At 43.4% G+C, this 16843-nt stretch overlaps 2 protein-coding genes across 8 annotated transcripts in view; one reads left to right on the top strand and one right to left on the bottom strand.

Annotated features, from left to right (window-relative positions):
- CEP295 (centrosomal protein 295) overlaps positions 1 to 10321 on the bottom strand; it is a 35530-nt gene extending 25209 nt beyond the window's left edge. For 4 of the 6 annotated variants that reach the window (XM_083436024.1, XM_083436026.1, XM_083436028.1 and 1 more), the window contains exons 1-6: positions 10199 to 10321; positions 5545 to 5677; positions 4622 to 4822; positions 3525 to 3649; positions 1661 to 1754; positions 787 to 921 (exon numbers count right to left, since the gene is read on the bottom strand). In XM_083436024.1, coding sequence (XP_083292150.1) covers positions 787 to 921; positions 1661 to 1754; positions 3525 to 3649; positions 4622 to 4822; positions 5545 to 5652 — 663 coding nt within the window. In that variant the 5' untranslated portion in view covers positions 5653 to 5677; positions 10199 to 10321. Of the gene's footprint in view, positions 1 to 786; positions 922 to 1660; positions 1755 to 3524; positions 3650 to 4621; positions 4823 to 5544; positions 5678 to 9837; positions 9964 to 10198 lie in introns of all 6 variants that reach the window. The other 2 variants (XM_083436025.1, XM_083436027.1) reach the window with 1 other exon arrangement.
- A 139-nt stretch (positions 10322 to 10460) lies between these two features.
- Positions 10461 to 14980, top strand: CMTR2 (cap methyltransferase 2). 2 transcript variants are annotated; one of them, XM_083436368.1, is made up of 2 exons: positions 10461 to 10613; positions 12565 to 14980. In XM_083436368.1, exon 2 carries the CDS (start codon positions 12584 to 12586, stop codon positions 14864 to 14866), a length of 2283 nt encoding a protein of 760 aa, XP_083292494.1. In that variant the 5' UTR covers positions 10461 to 10613; positions 12565 to 12583; the 3' UTR covers positions 14867 to 14980. The 2 variants fall into 2 exon arrangements, with proteins under 2 accessions (XP_083292494.1, XP_083292493.1); XM_083436367.1 differs by having other exon boundaries at positions 10484 to 11816.
- Positions 14981 to 16843: the final 1863 nt, after the last annotated feature.

The following is a 16843-nucleotide window of genomic DNA, read 5'->3' as shown; positions in this document are numbered from 1 at the left end:
AGAGCCTGCTGAATCAGGCCAAAGACCTATCTGGTCCAAGACCCTGTTTGTGCAATGGCCAACCAATTGGAAGCAGCACTCCCCCCCCTTGCATACCATGTTGAAGTGGTGCTTCCTTTTGTGTGTCCTGAATTTTCAAATATTCCACTTCATTTAATGAGGGAAGGGGTTGCAATTCAGCAGTAGAGCATCTGCTTTCATGCAGAAGGTAAGTTCCATTTCCCACAGACATGCATAGTAACAAGGGAAATTGGGTGAAACAAACTTATTTAAGGACTTGCTATTTAGGTTCTATGATACAGCCCAGGCATAGGAAAACTCTGACCCTCCAGATGTTTGGGACTACAATTCCCATCATCCCTGACCACTGGTCCTGTTAGCTAGGGGTGATGGGAAGTGTAGTCCCAAACATCTGGAGGGCCAGAGTTTGCCTATGCCTGATATAGCCGAACATAAACAGCGTGCACAAAAATTGTCTTCATTTTCTTTTGCAAATAAGGCATCAACAGTCTCAATCTTTTATAGGTTTTCAGTAAGAAAAGCTCGTTTTAATACTTGTTTTTGCAGAATTGACATACGTTAATTTCAAGTATTCTGCTTATGAATTCCAGAAGGACACTGGGATTCCAACTGTTGAACAACAGAAAGGCAAATATTTGTGCTTCCCAATGCTTAATGCTGATCGTCAATTTTCCACAACGGACAGCAAAAGTTCAGCAAGTGCTTCTGGGATACTGCTGCTGCTGTTACACAAAATATGCCACACGCAAAGTAAAAATCAGTCACCTGGTCTACGTTCATTTCTCTATCTACATATGGATCACAGAGATGATGGTGAAGATCACAGAGATGATGGCAAGTAATTGAAAAGGTGTCAGTATCACAGACTTTCACTGTAGAAGCACTCTTCAACTCAATATTCTGAAAAGTTTGAAGAATAAATTTGTTTTAATAGGATGGCTGTGCTAAACAACGAAGAACATGAACAGTGCAAGGTCACCCATTAAAAACAATGTAAAACCCATCTAAAGAGAGATGTCTCCAAACTCCCACCAAAACTGACCAAAATGAGATAGATGTAGGCATGTCTGTAAGAGGAACTCCACATTTTCCCATATATGAGGCTATAAGATTATATGAATATCTGTGTGTCATTATTCTTATACTAATGTTTTGGGGGGGGTTCCCCCCAAAATTGAAGTGCAGTGTAGCTAGAGATCGGCACAATAAATACTAGGAGTGTGCATAGCTCTGTAGGAAGGTCAAATAAGAAGACAAATATAGGTGATTCAGGAGTTCTCCCCATCCCAAATCAAAGCAACATGTCAATAACCCTGGGTCAAATCAGGATCCCAGCAAAGCCTTTGTCACATCTGTTCCGTATACCTCTCTATTTTCCTAGGGTCTTCATCCTTTTCTATACCCATGAGCTTTGCAGAAATAAGGCTATCCAAAATGTTGTCTGTGGAGCACTGAAGAGCTCTGGATTGTTTTTGTTACTACAGTGGAACCTTGGGTTGCGGACGTAATCCGTGACATAATCCGCAACTTCTAGGCCTCTTAAACTTTTTTTTAAAAAAAATAACCTTTTGTCCCTATGATGAGACTTTTAATCAGCTAGGCTCCAACATCTTTTAAAGTTTCTGAAAAGAATACTCACTTCAAAAGGGGGAGGGGGAGGAGGCGGTAGGCTTGCAATTTTAGCAGCTCTCTCTTTTTCGACATCCAACGCATTCTTCCGTGCATTTGCTCTCCTTGTTTAGAAGGGGGAAAGCAAGAAATAAGACATTCATTTTTTTTAATAATATTTTTTATTGAGGTTTTTACATAAAAAGAAAAAATAACAGAATACAAAAATACAAAACAACAGAGAGAGCGACACAAAAATAAAGGGAAAAAAACCAGAAAAGCAGTTAAAAACAATTCCATTTCGTAATATTCCTTGCATTTACTTATTTCCCAGACTTCCCCACACCTCCCTTCACTGTATTCTAGTTCATATATTTAATCAGCAAATCCCTTCCCTCTGTCTTGTCTAATTTTAAACTTGATCTTGGTATCTTAATGTATCTTAATCTCCTTAATATCTTAACAAATTAAAACCTTTTAATTTTACACCTTTTAACCTTTAAATTTTCTGTACTCCTTTACCACTTTATTACTAATAACCTTTTACGTTCAATAAGAAATAAGACATTCAAATCAGATTTTGTGAATAGCTAAATCAAGCAAATAGCAAAACATAATCAATATTTTTATTAGTTGGCTATATACTGAATTTCAAGGATAATAAAACTAAGAGGCAGCAGGCTGTTATCCAACTCTGTGACAAGTGTTTTTAAAAAGGGCGAGAACCAAAGAGCAGAATGCAACTTCCCACAATACCCTGCAGGTTATTTTGACTCACTTCCCTTTGTTACATTGTCCTTCCAATTCCCACAAAAAGGAATAGGCTGGTCTATAACCACATGTTTTGGGCTACAACCCCCACCAACATGGCCAATAGAAATTATGGAAGCTGTAGTCACAAACATCTGAAGGGCACCAAGTTGGGGAAGACTAGTCTGTAGACAAGAGCCAGTGTGGTGTAATGGTTAGTGTGTCAGACTAGAACCTAGGAGAGCAGGTTTCAAGTCCTCATTCAGCCATGAAACTCACTGTGTGACTTTGGGCCGGTCACACACTCTCAGACTAACCTATCTCACAGGGTTGTTACAGGGATAAAATGGGCAGGAGGGGACCTATGTACAGCAATTGAGCTCTATGACAAAAGGTGGGGAAAATAAATGCAATAAATAAATGCATAGCTGTTGCAGTCCTTAGACCAAAACAGAAATCCACTTCTGGTAGGACGGTAATTCTATGCACAACTGCACGCAAGCAAGTCTGAGTGAATTCAGCAAGTCATAATGCAGAATGAAGACACATAGGATTGGGCTATAGGAGTATCTTTGCACAGCACAAACAATGTATCTCAGGAAGTGGAAGTTAAAAGGAATCATGGAAGGAGAGGAAGGGAAGTCTACTCTGAGCCTGGCTTTGGCTGGGGTGGGCGGGATATAAATAAAATAAATAATAAATATTATTATTATTATTATTATTATTATTATTATTATTATTATTATTATTATCAAAGATCATTTTTTTAAGGTAATAGAATATGTAATATGTAATTTTCTTTTTCCTATTACTTTTTTTTGGGGGGGGTTGTTTTTTTCTTGTGTTGAAATCTATCAGAAATGGGGGGGGGGGGAACCACCTCCAAGAAACAACAGCTGTAATATTCTTTAGAAAATGCAATTCCTAATAATTACTGAGAGGTTCTGCCAAAAGTACGAGTAAGCAGAAAGGCACGTGCTAAAGCAAGGCAGCCCCATGCCCTCCCTCCTTAACAATTCAGCCTTCTGCTGCAGCCCCAACTCAAGAGACACTATTGGGCTGTGCAGGGGGCTGGAAAGCTTAAACGCCTGAAGCCAGGTGCAACCCTGCATACGCATACATGCAAGAGACTTTTAGACATTTACCTTGTTTGCTCCCTCAGCAACTTCTCTTTTTTATTTTTCTGCTCCTTTAGCGCTTCCTTATGCCTCTTTTCTGCTCTTTGTTTCCTTTCCTTTGCCAGCTTGGCCAGAGCCTCCAAATCCGGTTCCTTTGAAATTAAATGTATATGTTGAACGATTGTCATAGAAACAAATTAACATCAGAATTTTAATTCAAACAGCTTAAAAGTGTGTCTAAGACGTCAGGTAAACTTCCCTTTTGTGCAGATGTCATGACCTGTCTTTGTGCCAGCTTTTAATAGAAAATGTTGGCAGGGGCTCAATCTAAGGAATAATTTTGCCATCAAAATGTGCTGTGGAGCTAGTGTTAGCTCTAATGGCTGCCTTCCCACCAGGACTGGGTCTATACTCATTGCTATTGAAGCAGGACCCACCAGAGTAAAGCTACTGTATCAGCTTATGAGTAAAATGGCATTTTCTAATTCCATGGAAAGTTTTGGAATTTTACTCTAATACCTTTTCTATGTTAAGTACTTGCTTCACTTTAAGTGGACGTTTAATGATCAAAATGTTGATGGCATTAATATTTTGCACTGATAAAAGGGCAAGTTTATTCTCAGTATGGGAGCATCTTTGTAAATATCAGCATTCCACACCATTTCCCCATTCGTTCGCTTTCGAAGGTTCCAATGGTCATTATAAATTTCAAATCCACTAATTTGTCATTAGCTGCCTCTTCAATATACAAGTCGAACAATTTCACAGCTCCACTTATCCTAGGATTTAACATACTTCAATTATCAACAGATTTAGTGCCACCCCCCTTGACAAATAAAACTGAAGTCTGCAGCACATTTTACACCTGCCCAACATTTAACTATTTGCCTTATTTTGCTCTATTTGCGTGTTTAAATGTATGGCACATAAATTCATAGAGTCAGAATTTCCATATGTCTTCCTTCACATATACAGATGTAAGAAAAAAGAAACACCTGTCAACTTGTTTTATTAGTACACCATTACATATATATTAGTAAAATATACAGCTTTTCTAATTTCAGTTGAGTATATATTTGCAGAAAGTCTTGGTTGCTATAGTATCACATCCATAATTTACCTACATTTTCCTTTGCTTGTCTATGCCCTTCTCCTATAGCTCTTAAGCTTGACAGATAAAGCTTTTCCAAGGCATGAATCTTTTCATCTTGTGCTCTCTGCCACTCTGCTTTCAGTTCTTCTGCCAAATGATGCAGCTGTTCATCTCTTCTCTGCTTAACATCTTGCCTTATCTGCAAAGCAATATTCTTCTCCTGCTCTCTAACCTGGAGGGAAAAATATATTTGTTGATGATTTTATATTTGTAGATGACTGTAGACTTCTTTTTAAATTGTTATTTTACTTGAATTCTTTGTTCACCTTACTTAAACCCACTTGCTTTACTATGCTGGACCGTTATCTGCTTCTTGACAAATAGGACACCTGTGAAATGAGGGCCAGCAACAAGGAAATAGAACAGGCATAGACAAACTCGGCCCTCCAGATGTTTTGGGACTACAACTCCTATCATCCCTAGCTAATTTGACCTTGTGTAGCTGACACCTCAGCAACACTGTAGTCAAGTTCCCTCTACCCTTTTTTCCTCCTGAGTGGGAAAGTATATGTGGCTGAAGTGCTCTGGTGTCTTGGTGACACAACGGACAGCTCTTCTCTCAACCATGGAACCAGAGAGGGGGGGAAGAATTGCCATACAACTGAAGATAGGATCCCCTTCAATCTCTGCAGCTCTCAGGTTGGGGCAAATGCTACAGCTTGTCAGACTCAGAATCAGTCTGCTCCCATGCAGAATGAAAATGTGGAAGCCTGCAGATCAATTGTCTAATGCAGGGTTTCTCAAGATTGGGTCTCCAGCTGCTGTTGGACTACAACTCCCATCATCCCCAGCTAGCAGGACCAGTGGTCAAAGATGATGGGACCTGTAGTCTGGAGACCCAAGCTTGGGAAACTCTGGCCTAAAGGAAAACCATTCCCAACAATGCAAACACACCTGCTGTAGCCTTAATTTCCTTCTCCTTTCATGTTCTTCTTTCAGCAGCTGAGCTTCTTCATTAGGACTAAGTCTAAGTCCCACAGCTTTGGCCACTTTTCTTTTCATCTTTGCAGACGTGTGATGTTCTATTCTGCATTAGCAAAACAAAATACAACAGGAATAAACTTTGTTTCACTCTAACTTAGTGAAGATAAAGCACAAAATTAACAGGTGTCTGCAACAGGAAACAAAAAGCTTATTCTCACAGCAACAATAATTATGTTCAGGTAAGACAACAGCATGGGCAGGAAACGAGACTGAGATTAATCAGCTACCCTTCTGTAGGCATACCTGCCTTCCTCCATCTACCAATCCAAACCAATCCAAATAACTTTATTGCGGGTAGTGGAGAACACTATCTGTCATTGGCACCACCTGACTATAATTAACAAGAACAATGTGCAAGTCGTAAGAATGGACCAACATTAGTTTTGAGCCATTTCTCTACAGCCATCAATGAAATTAAATTCTAGTTCTTTTTTTTTACCCAATACATATTTAGCCCTCTTCAATATGGCATACAATCTTCTAAGCAAATGCTGAACATTTTAGCCGTACATCCTTCTGCAAGCACAACACCCCATTCACGAATAGCGTATAAAGACTACTTCCACCCTTTCAAATGGAATGCTTTTAAAAGCAATGAAGTGTGCACAAAAATAAAAGGAAGAGAAAGTAAAATGAATGGGGTTTGATTACTTGTCACCATGCTTTTCAGACACACTGTCATCTTGTTTTCAAATTTCTCACCGCAATCAAAATGCTGTTCTGAAGAACTGAGCTAAAGCTGAAAATATAACAAGCAATATGAAAGCACCTCAAGGTCACGCTGCCTTTGGGGCATATTCCCTCCATACTTCAGAACTCGCACAGATACGTAATTACTCTGGTGGATAAATGGGCACAGGATTCAGCTTACATTTTTCAAAAGCAAAAGTGTATCACACAAGCTGCTTCAAAAGAAAAGCACCACTGAGGGTTCATAAGGCCTCCAGTGGGTAGAATTTCATAAAGTTTAACCAACAAGCAAAATCTTAAGATCTTCCTTAATGCATCTTTTACCCATGGTATGTTCAAACAAGACTGTCTTGGGAGCTCTCTAACCTTGTGTAAAAAAAAGAATTTTAACTATGTAAAAAAGAAAAAAAATCAAAAATGAAAAGCAATTTGCATTGAAGTGACAAATATCAATACAATGAGGATTCTCCAGAACTTAAGTCTTCTCTGACTACAGTGGCCTGAGGCAAAATAGCTTTTTGTTTTACTGCCCTAAGGCTCCAAAATAAATGACAAAAACCCCACGCATTGACAGTTAACCTGCCCTTACTAACACTTAATCATATTCATGCAAAATTAGCTGTTGCTTATGAAACATTTCAAAACGAAGAGAAACCTGTTTGCTGCCTTAGGGCATGTTGCTAGTCTGAGAACAGCAGCCACATCAGAGCCCAGCATTTCCAAAGCCCACCCAATGCTATGAAGGGTAAACAGTCAAAAGTCACTTACACTGTAGAAACTCACAGAGCATCTTCTATAACATGGAAAACAGTTCAAAGAAAACACAGTTGGGGAGGAGGGAGAGCATCTTTAAACATGTTTACAGTGAAGGGTAAAGGTAAAGGTACCCCTGCCCGTACGGGCCAGTCTTGCCAGACTCTAGGGTTGTGCGCTCATCTCACTCTATAGGCCAGGAGCCAGCACTGTCCGCAGACACTTCCGGGTCACGTGGCCAGCGTGACAAGCTGCATCTGGCGAGCCAGCGCAGCCCACGGAACGCCGTTTACCTTCCCACTAGTAAGCGGTCCCTATTTATCTACTTGCACCCAGGGGTGCTTTCGAACTGCTAGGTTGGCAGGCGCTGGGACCGAACGACGGGAGCACACCCCGCCGCGGGGATTCGAACCGCCGACCATGCAATCGGCAAGTCCTAGGCGCTGAGGTTTTACCCACAGCGCCACCCGCATCCCTCAACAAACTTGCTAGAAAGTAAGCCCTGATTAGTTCAGGGTGACATACTTCTAAATAAAAAGCATAGGATTGCACAACATGTTTGTGGTGTGCATGCTTAATTTTAACTAAAATTTTAATTTCCTTGTTGAACAGGAACCAATTCTATATCAGCCCTGGAATCAACATCAAGATATAGTTGGGGCAGCAGTAAGATTGGATTCAGGAAACCCAGTTTAAAAATCATGATAAAGGCTAATTCACAATGTTGCAACAAATGTATGTTATTGATCTAGGAAATAACCTATAGCCTAATAGCCTATGTCTGACGAAATGTTCTTGGTCTAGAACTCCCTTATCCGTAACCATTGGCCATGGTGATTGGGGCTGACGGGAGTTGCAGTCCAATAGCATCTGAAGGGCCACAGCTGATCCCTAATCCTGATTTGAAGTATTCTGATCTTGCCTCTTGATCATCATGCTTAGTGAAATCGCTAACAATATAAAATCACAAAAAGCAAGGTAAGAGCAGTTAAAACAATTAACAATTGAAAGAAACAATGAACGATGTCAGAGTAAGAAACAGTGCTCGGTTTCATTAAAAGCTTTGGAGAACAATGTTTTCAACCTCTTTCCAAAGGTCATAAGGCATAGCCCCTCCCCCCCCCCCATGGAAAGAGAAAGGGTATTTCAGAGGCTTGGCACCACAACCCAAAAGGCCCCATTCATTTCTGACATGTGGGAACAGTTTGCCTTGTCTTATTCATGCCATAAAGCAAGAAAGCATGACACACGCCCTACACTACACAACACAATCACGGTTCATGGCACATGTATGAAAGTATTTACAGGCAACTAACACTGGTGTACATACAGCAAATCTGAATTCCTCATGAGCTGCAAATCAGTTATTAGTGATGAATCCTTGTAAGTCTTTAAAATGAAGTGAGGAAAGTCAACATAATAAATAATAAAGAACCATGTCTGGTTCAGAGGCAGAGTTATGGAGCAGTAGAGGTCAAATGTGACTAGTGGATGCAGAATTGGGAGTTTGCAAAACTAACACCTGCCCTCTCAACCCCCAATTTACACTGGGCATACTGTATAAGAACATACTTCATTGGTACTATGCTGTTTTTCAGTGATACGTTATCCCCCAAGTATTTTCTCTCATTGCTATTAGCCAAGCATCCTTGGAAAAGCTATTCCCTCTCAAACTGAGGTTTTTGTGAGGGCAAAATAAGCAAAGAATAGCAAATTAACATTTAGCATCTATATCAAATCTGAAGCATTCTAAAAGCTAATTCACATATATTACGCAATAATGCTACACATATTGAAAACTGTTGAAGAAACTCTTCACTTGGAGAAGAGTATACTAAGATTTAACGTGAATTCCTCCCATGTATTAGCAAGTCTTATGGTACCTTAAAAATTAGCAAGTTTATTGAGATACAGTATTTGATACTGTTTAAATAAAGAGAAGACAAGACTTTGAAGGTGCCCTAAAAACAGTACATTAAGTACTAATGCATTTGGAATAGTACAGTTCTTCTTGAGGGGCATTTGACTGAATGGCATTGTTTTGAAGTACATTCAACAAACCAGTTTATGAGGCTGGAAACCAATTCTGAGCTGGTATATTCCTTCCCACACCCCGCCACACTCCTCTCCCTCACAGGGCTTGTTTTAAAGCAGAATTTCCGGCGGCACACAAACCAGCACAATGTTGGTTAACTAACCAGGATAATAAGCAGATTATTTGACACAAAACAGGGTTTGAACATAATCACCCATTCCCACCACCCTTCTGAGTAATACCCCTCCCCACCCTCTCACTATATATAAGGGTCTTCTGACTTCTGTATCAGTGTACAGTCATACCTCGGGGTGAAGATGCTTCGAGTTGAGCGCATTCAAGTTGCGCTCCTTGGCAACCCGGAAGTAATGGCACACGTTACGTCCGGGTTTCGCCGCTTGCACATGCACAGACGCTCAAAATGACATCACGCGTATGCACAGAAGCAGCAAAAAGCGACGCGCACGTGCGCAGACGCGCCATCGCTAGTTACGTTTACTTCTAGATACGAACGGGGCTCCGGAACTGATCCCGTTCATATCTAGAGGTACCACTGTATCTGAAGAAGTGTGCATGCACACGAAAGCTCATACCAATAAAAAACTTAGTTGGCCTCTAACGTGCTACTGGAATTTTTTTCTTTTTGTAATAAGGAACTTCAGTTTAAGACAAAGTCAGGATCTCTGCCCCAAAACAAATGTACAAGGAGAGGGGCGAATTCTTACCTCTGAGTAAGTCCTGCTACTTAAAAATGAAATTGGGCTTCACTGTAATTTCCTGAACGTGCTTTTGAGATCTCCTCTTCTTCGCTCCTGCGCAGATTCCTCCAATAAGCTTCCATGGGTCACAGCCTACTTTGCCAGGTACTATTGGGCCAAAGAGGGTAGAGGAAAAGCTCAACCGATCCCCTCAGCAGATTCCCAACTGCTCTTTTTATGCTAGCCGGATAATCACTTCATGCATGTGATAAAAAGTGGGCTATGGCTCATGAAAGCTTATTTATTCAATTTATTGTCATTTCTCTACAATATTTATATACTACTTTTCGGGAAGGCCTCACAAAGCGGCTTATTCCTCGATACCTACGTTGGCCTTAACGCTGCCCGCGAGGTTCTTCATTAAAACGGACTCCTCGAACAGCTTCGCCCCCCTCACAAGAGTTTCCGCCTCTGGTCGCCGCTGTCGACGTCATATCCGCCGGCCCAAACCGCCTTTCCGCCCCGCCCCCCACACGCCTTCTCCTATTGGCCGGTGGGTGGAAACCGCCCAAGCCGCGCGGGAAAGCGGGCGGGCTCTCGCGACAGGGTCTCGTGGGAGGAAAGCGTTCTGCGCGCGCGCGGCTGGTCCGGAAAAGGCGAGAGGAGAGGCAGTTTCACAGTGCGGACCCGAAAGGGAGATTAGAGCCTCGAAGTGCGCCTGCGCGGAAATGGAAGGCGCGTTCTCCCGGCCTCACCTGTAAAGGGAAGCACGCATGCGCAGCTGTTGGTTTTCAGCGTAGGGGGTGAATACTTTTAATTACACGGATAATGGTTTGGTGTTTCCCCCCTCCCCTCATTCATCATGGGTATTGATTGGAGATCAAAAGGAGATCCTCTTTGAATGCATGTTTGTAGCGGAAGGGGCGGGGTCGAGGTCTTGTCCGCGTTAATGAATGTACACGTATACTTTGCTGTCGCTAAATTAACGTGCGAATTAGAGGAAGCGTGTACTCCTTGGAAATGTGATGCATACCTGACTTCTTGCTTCAGTGGCTTTAAAAAAAGCAACTTCATTTGCCTTTGGGAATTGTGTCGTGTAGTTACATAGGCCCTGAGTGCTTGTCACAGAAATCATGCAAAAACGGGGGTGCAGATTTGGACTATTGGTGGTTGTTGTTGTTTAGTCGTTTAGTTGTGTCCGACTCTCCGTGACCCCATGGACCAGAGCACACCAGGCACTCCTGTCTTCCACTGCCTCCCGCAGTTTGGTCCAACTCATGTTGGTAGCTTCGAGAACACTGTCCAACCATCTCGTCCTCTGTCGTCCCCTTCTCCTTGTGCCCTCCATCTTTCCCAACATCAGGGTCTTTCCCAGGGAGTCTTCTCTTCTCATGAGGTGGCCAAAGTATTGGAGCCTCAGCTTCACGATCTGTCCTTCCAGATATAACTCAGGGCTGATTTCCTTAAGAATGGATAGGTTTGATCTTCTTGCAGTCCATGGGCTATTGGTAGAGCCTGTTATTGCTATGCCTTGACTTTCTGCCTCTCTAGTTGCTGGGCTACAACTCCCATCACACGCCAGAGGAATGGCCTGTCAGCAGAGCTTATCAACCATTACTAAACGTCCCCCTCCCTCGAAAACCCTCTCCCGTATAGTTGCTTTACAATACCCATCTAGCTGAGCACTGTCTATACCAGGAGTGAGGGGCTTCAGGCCTGGGGGCCAAATGTATCCCCCACCCCCACCCCTTTATTTGATCCTCAGAGCTTTCCCCACCGCTCACTTCACACCCTGGTTTTTTTTACCTGGAATGTGGTCTTGAAGTCTGATATTGGGAGGAGGATAGAGTAGAAACCAGCTTACAGTACAAAGGTAAAGTTAACTTTTGCTGCACTGCCTACATCTGCCTCTGGTCCTACCCACCACAGCCATGGGGCCCTCCAGAAGTTGCCCAGAAAATAATGCGTCCTTGGGCTGAAAAAGGTTCCTCACAGATAATTAGAAGGTACTTGAAAGTATCAAATAGGCCTAGGATTAGAATAAGAATGTTGTATAGTAATATGGATTTAAACTAATAAGAAAAGAGATGAATATAGTAAATGGAAGGAGTTAATTGTATTAGAAAGCTGATATTGGAGAACTGTCACAAAGGTGTCACAATGAAATGCAGTTAGGGGGGATTTGAGGAAGTCAGATAACAATGAAAGTTAATTTGGATTTTAGAAGTAATAAGTGTTTTTCTTTTTCTTTTTTCTTTTTTAGTACGGTGGTACCTCGGGTTAAGTACTTCATTCGTTCCGGAGGTCCGTTCTTAACCTGAAACTGTGCTTAACCTGAAGCACCACTTTAGCTAATGGGGCCTTCTGCTGCCGCCGTGCTGCCAGAGCACAATTTCTGTTCTCATCCTGAAGCAAAGTACTTAACCCGAGGTAATATTTCTGGGTTAGCGGAGTCTGTAACCTGAAGCGTATGTAACCCGAGGTATCACTGTATTGTAATGTGTTTTGTTTTCTGTCTTTTATATGCTATATTTGTTGTAAATGTGGAAAATTAATTTTAAAAAATGGAAAAAAAGAAAAAGGTTCCTCACCCCTGGTTCATACTGACACTGACAGCGACTCCTCTAAATTTCAGACAGGAGACATTCACAACCCTACCCGGAGATTATGGGGATTGAACCTGGGATCATCTGCATGCAAATCTCCCCCTGAGTCCTTTCCCTCCTTCATTTGGTTTTCTCCTCTTTTCTCCAGGGTTTGCCTTGGTCTAAGAATGAACAAGCAGAAGAAGGCAGCATACGCTGAGCAGACCACAACCCTTGACAAGTTTGGTTCTGATATCATTGCTGAAATTGAGAAGCTCTTTGGGAAGAAGTTCTCGTACACCAAACCACCCAACAATGAATGGCAGCTGCCGGATCCTAACCAGGCTTTTAGCTGCGATCACAAAGAGTTCAGTTCCCTTGCCTCCTTGAAGGATTCCCTGAATGAAGTCAAGAACCAGCTGAGCGACAAGAAATTAGATGAGTGGCATCAGCACACGTCCTTCACCAACAAAGCAGGGAAAATCATTGCTCACATCAAGCAAGCCGTAAATGCTGAGTTGTGTACCCAAGCTTGGTGCAAATTCCATGAGATCCTGGGCAGCTTCCCTCTCCTCCCAAGCGATGCTCTTCAAAATGGGGAACTCAACTCTGTCCATCTCTGTGAGGCTCCTGGCGCCTTCATAGCCAGCCTCAATCATTACCTCAAGTCTCACCGCATCCCTTGCGACTGGAATTGGGTAGCTAATACCTTGAACCCGTACCATGAAGCAAATGATACCCTTATGATGATTATGGATGACAGGCTTATCGCAAACACTCTGCCCTGGTGGTATTTTGGCCCTGAGAACACAGGGGATGTGATGACGCTCAAACATCTCACGGGACTGCAGCAGTTCATCAGCAACATGGCCACCGTTCACCTGGTCACATCCGACGGGAGCTTTGATTGCCAAGGAAATCCAGGCGAGCAAGAAGCCCTGGTTTCCTCTTTGCATTACTGCGAAACGGTCACTGCCTTAATGACCCTTGGCCTGGGGGGCTCCTTCGTTCTGAAGATGTTCACTCTATTTGAGCATTGTTCCGTTAGCTTGCTGTATCTGCTGAACTGCTCTTTCGAAGAGGTTCACGTGTTTAAACCAGCCACTAGTAAAGCTGGGAACTCTGAGGTGTATGTGGTCTGCCTTCACTATTTGGGCAGGGAGGCCATTCACTTGCTCTTGTCCAAGATGATGCAGAACTTTGGGACGGACATGGTCGAGAAGGCCCTCTTCCCCCAACACTCCATTCCGGAATCTTTCCTTAAAGTCCACGAAGAGTGCTGTTCGTTCTTCCACAGGTACCAAATCGAGACCATTGCTGAGAACCTCAGACTCTTTGAGCGCATGGGCGAGGTGGAGCAGGCGAGGCTGAACGCTTTACGGGATTGTGCCGTTGCGTTCTTCTTGAACCGGTTCCAGATGAAGCCTATCGCCAGAAATAACTGGCTTGTGAAGAAGCTCCGTGCGGGCTGTAGCATGAACTCCAAATGGTGTGGGCAGAGGAACAAATACTTTTGCACGTACAATGAGAGGAAGGTTCTGGAGTCTCTGACATGGGAGGAGAAAGTGGCCAAGGGCTGTCTTAATCAATGGGCTGAAGAACATTCCCTCGGTAACGTCGGGAAAAATTCCATCTTGGAAGGGGCTTCTTGCAGCCTGGATTGTCAGTTATGGTACATCTTGGAGGGGCGGAGGTTGCCGAGAGTGAAGTGTTCTCCCTTCTGTAACGGTGAGGTCCTGAAGAGCCTCAATGAAGCTCTTGAGAAATCTTTCGTTGGCAGGGCAAGCGTTGGCGCCCTCAGAAGCCTGGCACAGCAAGAGTGCCAATCTTGCCATGTTCTTACAGAGTCGCTGATACTGTCTGAATTGTCTGAACTTATGGAGGTTCCAAATGAAGGTTGCGTTGGCCATAGAAAGTGCTTGACTGTAGGCTTCCCATTGCTTTGTGATGCCAACAGCCCATCTGGCTTGGAAGTTAAACGCTTGGAGTCTGCATCACTCTCAACGTTCGGCTGTTCGTTGCTTCACGACGGGGAACCAAAATACCAGCAGCAGCTCCTGGAGTGCCTTTTGCGTTCGTTCCCAGAGCTTCAGGAAGGGGACGCTTTGGTCCTGCCCATTCTTTCTTGTTTTACGCGCTTCACTGCCGGCTTAGTTTTCATACTGCACAGTTGTTTCCAGCACATCTCATTTGCTTGCCCAACCTCATCTCATCTCTTAGGAGCCAGCGCTGTACTGCTTTGTGCTGGCTACCAAGGTCTTCCAGATCCGGTTTTCCAATACCTGCAGCAGCTGAAGAAGCTCATGGGTGTACTGCTCGACTCGGACTCCCCGCAGCAAGTCTTGCAGTTTGTGCCTATGGAAAACCTTCTAAAAGGCCAGTTGCTGGAGTTTCTGTGGGACCTAAATACCGCCATTGCAAAGAGACAGCTGCATTTGATTGTCCAAATCGAGCAACAGCAAATGACATGACTTTTAGTTCAAAGCCGCAAGTTGCCTCCACCTTTTTCACCTATCTGCTGGGGGGGAAATGCTTCTTTTTAAACCATAGGGAACCCTTTTTTAATATATGGAATTTTGAGACAATAAGTCCTCCTCTGCTGTCCTTTGTACTTTACTATCCTGCTGCTTTGTTCTCTGTTTATATACAACTTATGAGGCCCTGGGGAAATTTTATTATACAGGAGCCACAGCTGTAATGGAAAAAAAGAGTCCTTTTCTATGCCTAACTCTGACTTATAAGTTGGGACCAAATCTGCCTGGCTTAGTGCTGCTTCAGAAGTGGCACTGGCTACCATTAAAGGTGAATAGGAGCAGAACATAGCTGGGAAGTGTATGCTCATCATGTGGCTACATGCGCAGAGCAAATCACCTGAATCTTTCCCAACTGATTGTTGCCCTTTGTGAAGAGCAGCAATAATAATGACCCATTTGACAGAGTTGCTCCACCTGATATCACTTGATAAAGACCTGTTCATGCAGCTGACTCTGTGGCTGCATATAGACAGGTGCTTCTATGGCGGTATTAGAAATTACAGGCATCCCTTCCACTAGACTCGCCTGGGTTTTGCATATGTGCTTCAAACACCCCTTTTAACTGTGAACCTAATTGTGCCTTTTCAGTGCTGTCGAGTGTTTCAGCATATAGGATCTTACGATAAAACATTTACCTACTTCTCCAGTTCTGCAAGGCCTTTCTACTCCCATCCTGGATAACCCTTCTGTGTTTCTCTAAGAACACACCCCAGGCTTGTAGTGGGGACAGAACTCAGGTGAATGTGCAGGAAGAGCTTCTATTATGAACATAAAAGCCACAAGATTGAGCCATCAGGAAAGTCCCTGTAGACTCTTACTGTCTGTCAGACAAAGACGGGCCTTTGTTCTTCTTCCACCTCCCCTTTGCAATACAAGAGAAATGGAATTCTGGCATTGTTTTGGTTTGGGAACTGCCTGTTTAATGTGGGGTAGTGTGGATCTTGGACGCATTTTTCCATTTTTCATGGTTTCAGTTCACCCTTTCCTCATTCAGGCGCAATGAGTGTGTTGTGATGGCTCAGAGCTGCAGGATTGGATCCTAACCACGCTGTGAGCAGCTGGTCTGGAAGAACATTGGCCAGCAAGGGGCTGCTCAGGCAGTGTTAGCATGTGAATAACAAGCAGCTATTGAGTATCTGTCAACCAGCAAGAGCATTCAGCTGGCTGAAACTCCCAGTGCTGTTATAGAAGCTGCATGTAGCCTTTCCACCTGAGAAGTTGTATCTTCTGCACAACTTCCAAACAAAGACCTGAAATTAGCATCCCCTGGGAGGTTCTCCTGTGCAAGCCCTACCAGAGCAGACAGGAGCTGTGTGACTCTGCTTCACTACGAGGCTAGGCCGTCACTTCCTAGTAAACTGTGCTCCTAATGTGCCTGTGGCCTTGAGCTAATGTCCGTATCCAACCCTGCCATTGTGCAGTGAGGATAGGCCTCCTGCTTGTGGAACAGGACTTCCCCTTCTTTTTCTCCTCCTTGCAGCCTCCCACATGCCCCAAAAATCTGCTCTAGAGGGTTGGGGGGACCCTCTGGAGCAGATTTTGGGAGTGCCGGCTGCAGGGTGAAGAGGAGGAACGCTTTGCATGAGCAGTGTTGCATCATGGTTGCAGAGGGAAAGCGAAGATGTGCAGTTTCACCACGTAAAATGCATCCTCTCCCTGCCAGGTTAACACTTCTTTTCATTTTTTGCAATAACTAAGGTTTTCAGCCCTCTGCATGTTGCCAAACATCTCTAGTGGTGATTATTGGTCCACAAGTGTCCACAATCTTGTAGCTCAGGCTCTCTCAGTGCCCTTCTGACGCTTCCCCCGTTTTCCAGATACAAATTTTCCAGAGAGAATTTTCATTCCTTTTCACCTGTAAGTTCAATGTAGTGTATTTTAAGGAAACTGGGTCTTTCCAGATGTGCTTGGTAA

The sequence above is a fragment of the Podarcis tiliguerta genome (assembly GCF_965153285.1).
Source record: "Podarcis tiliguerta genome assembly, chromosome: 4".
NCBI lineage: Eukaryota > Metazoa > Chordata > Lepidosauria > Squamata > Lacertidae > Podarcis > Podarcis tiliguerta.
The sequence above is the reverse complement of the archived record's forward strand: the minus strand, read 5'-3'. Positions and strand labels throughout refer to the sequence as shown.

Coding starts and splice junctions, on each gene's coding strand:
- CMTR2 (XM_083436367.1), top strand. CDS start 11,773: ATGCGTCCTTGGGCTGAAAAAGGTTCCTCACAGATAATTAGAAG. Junction 11,817..12,564: donor TCCTCACAGATAATTAGAAG/GTACTTGAAAGT, acceptor TCTTTTCTCCAG/GGTTTGCCTTGGTCTAAGAA.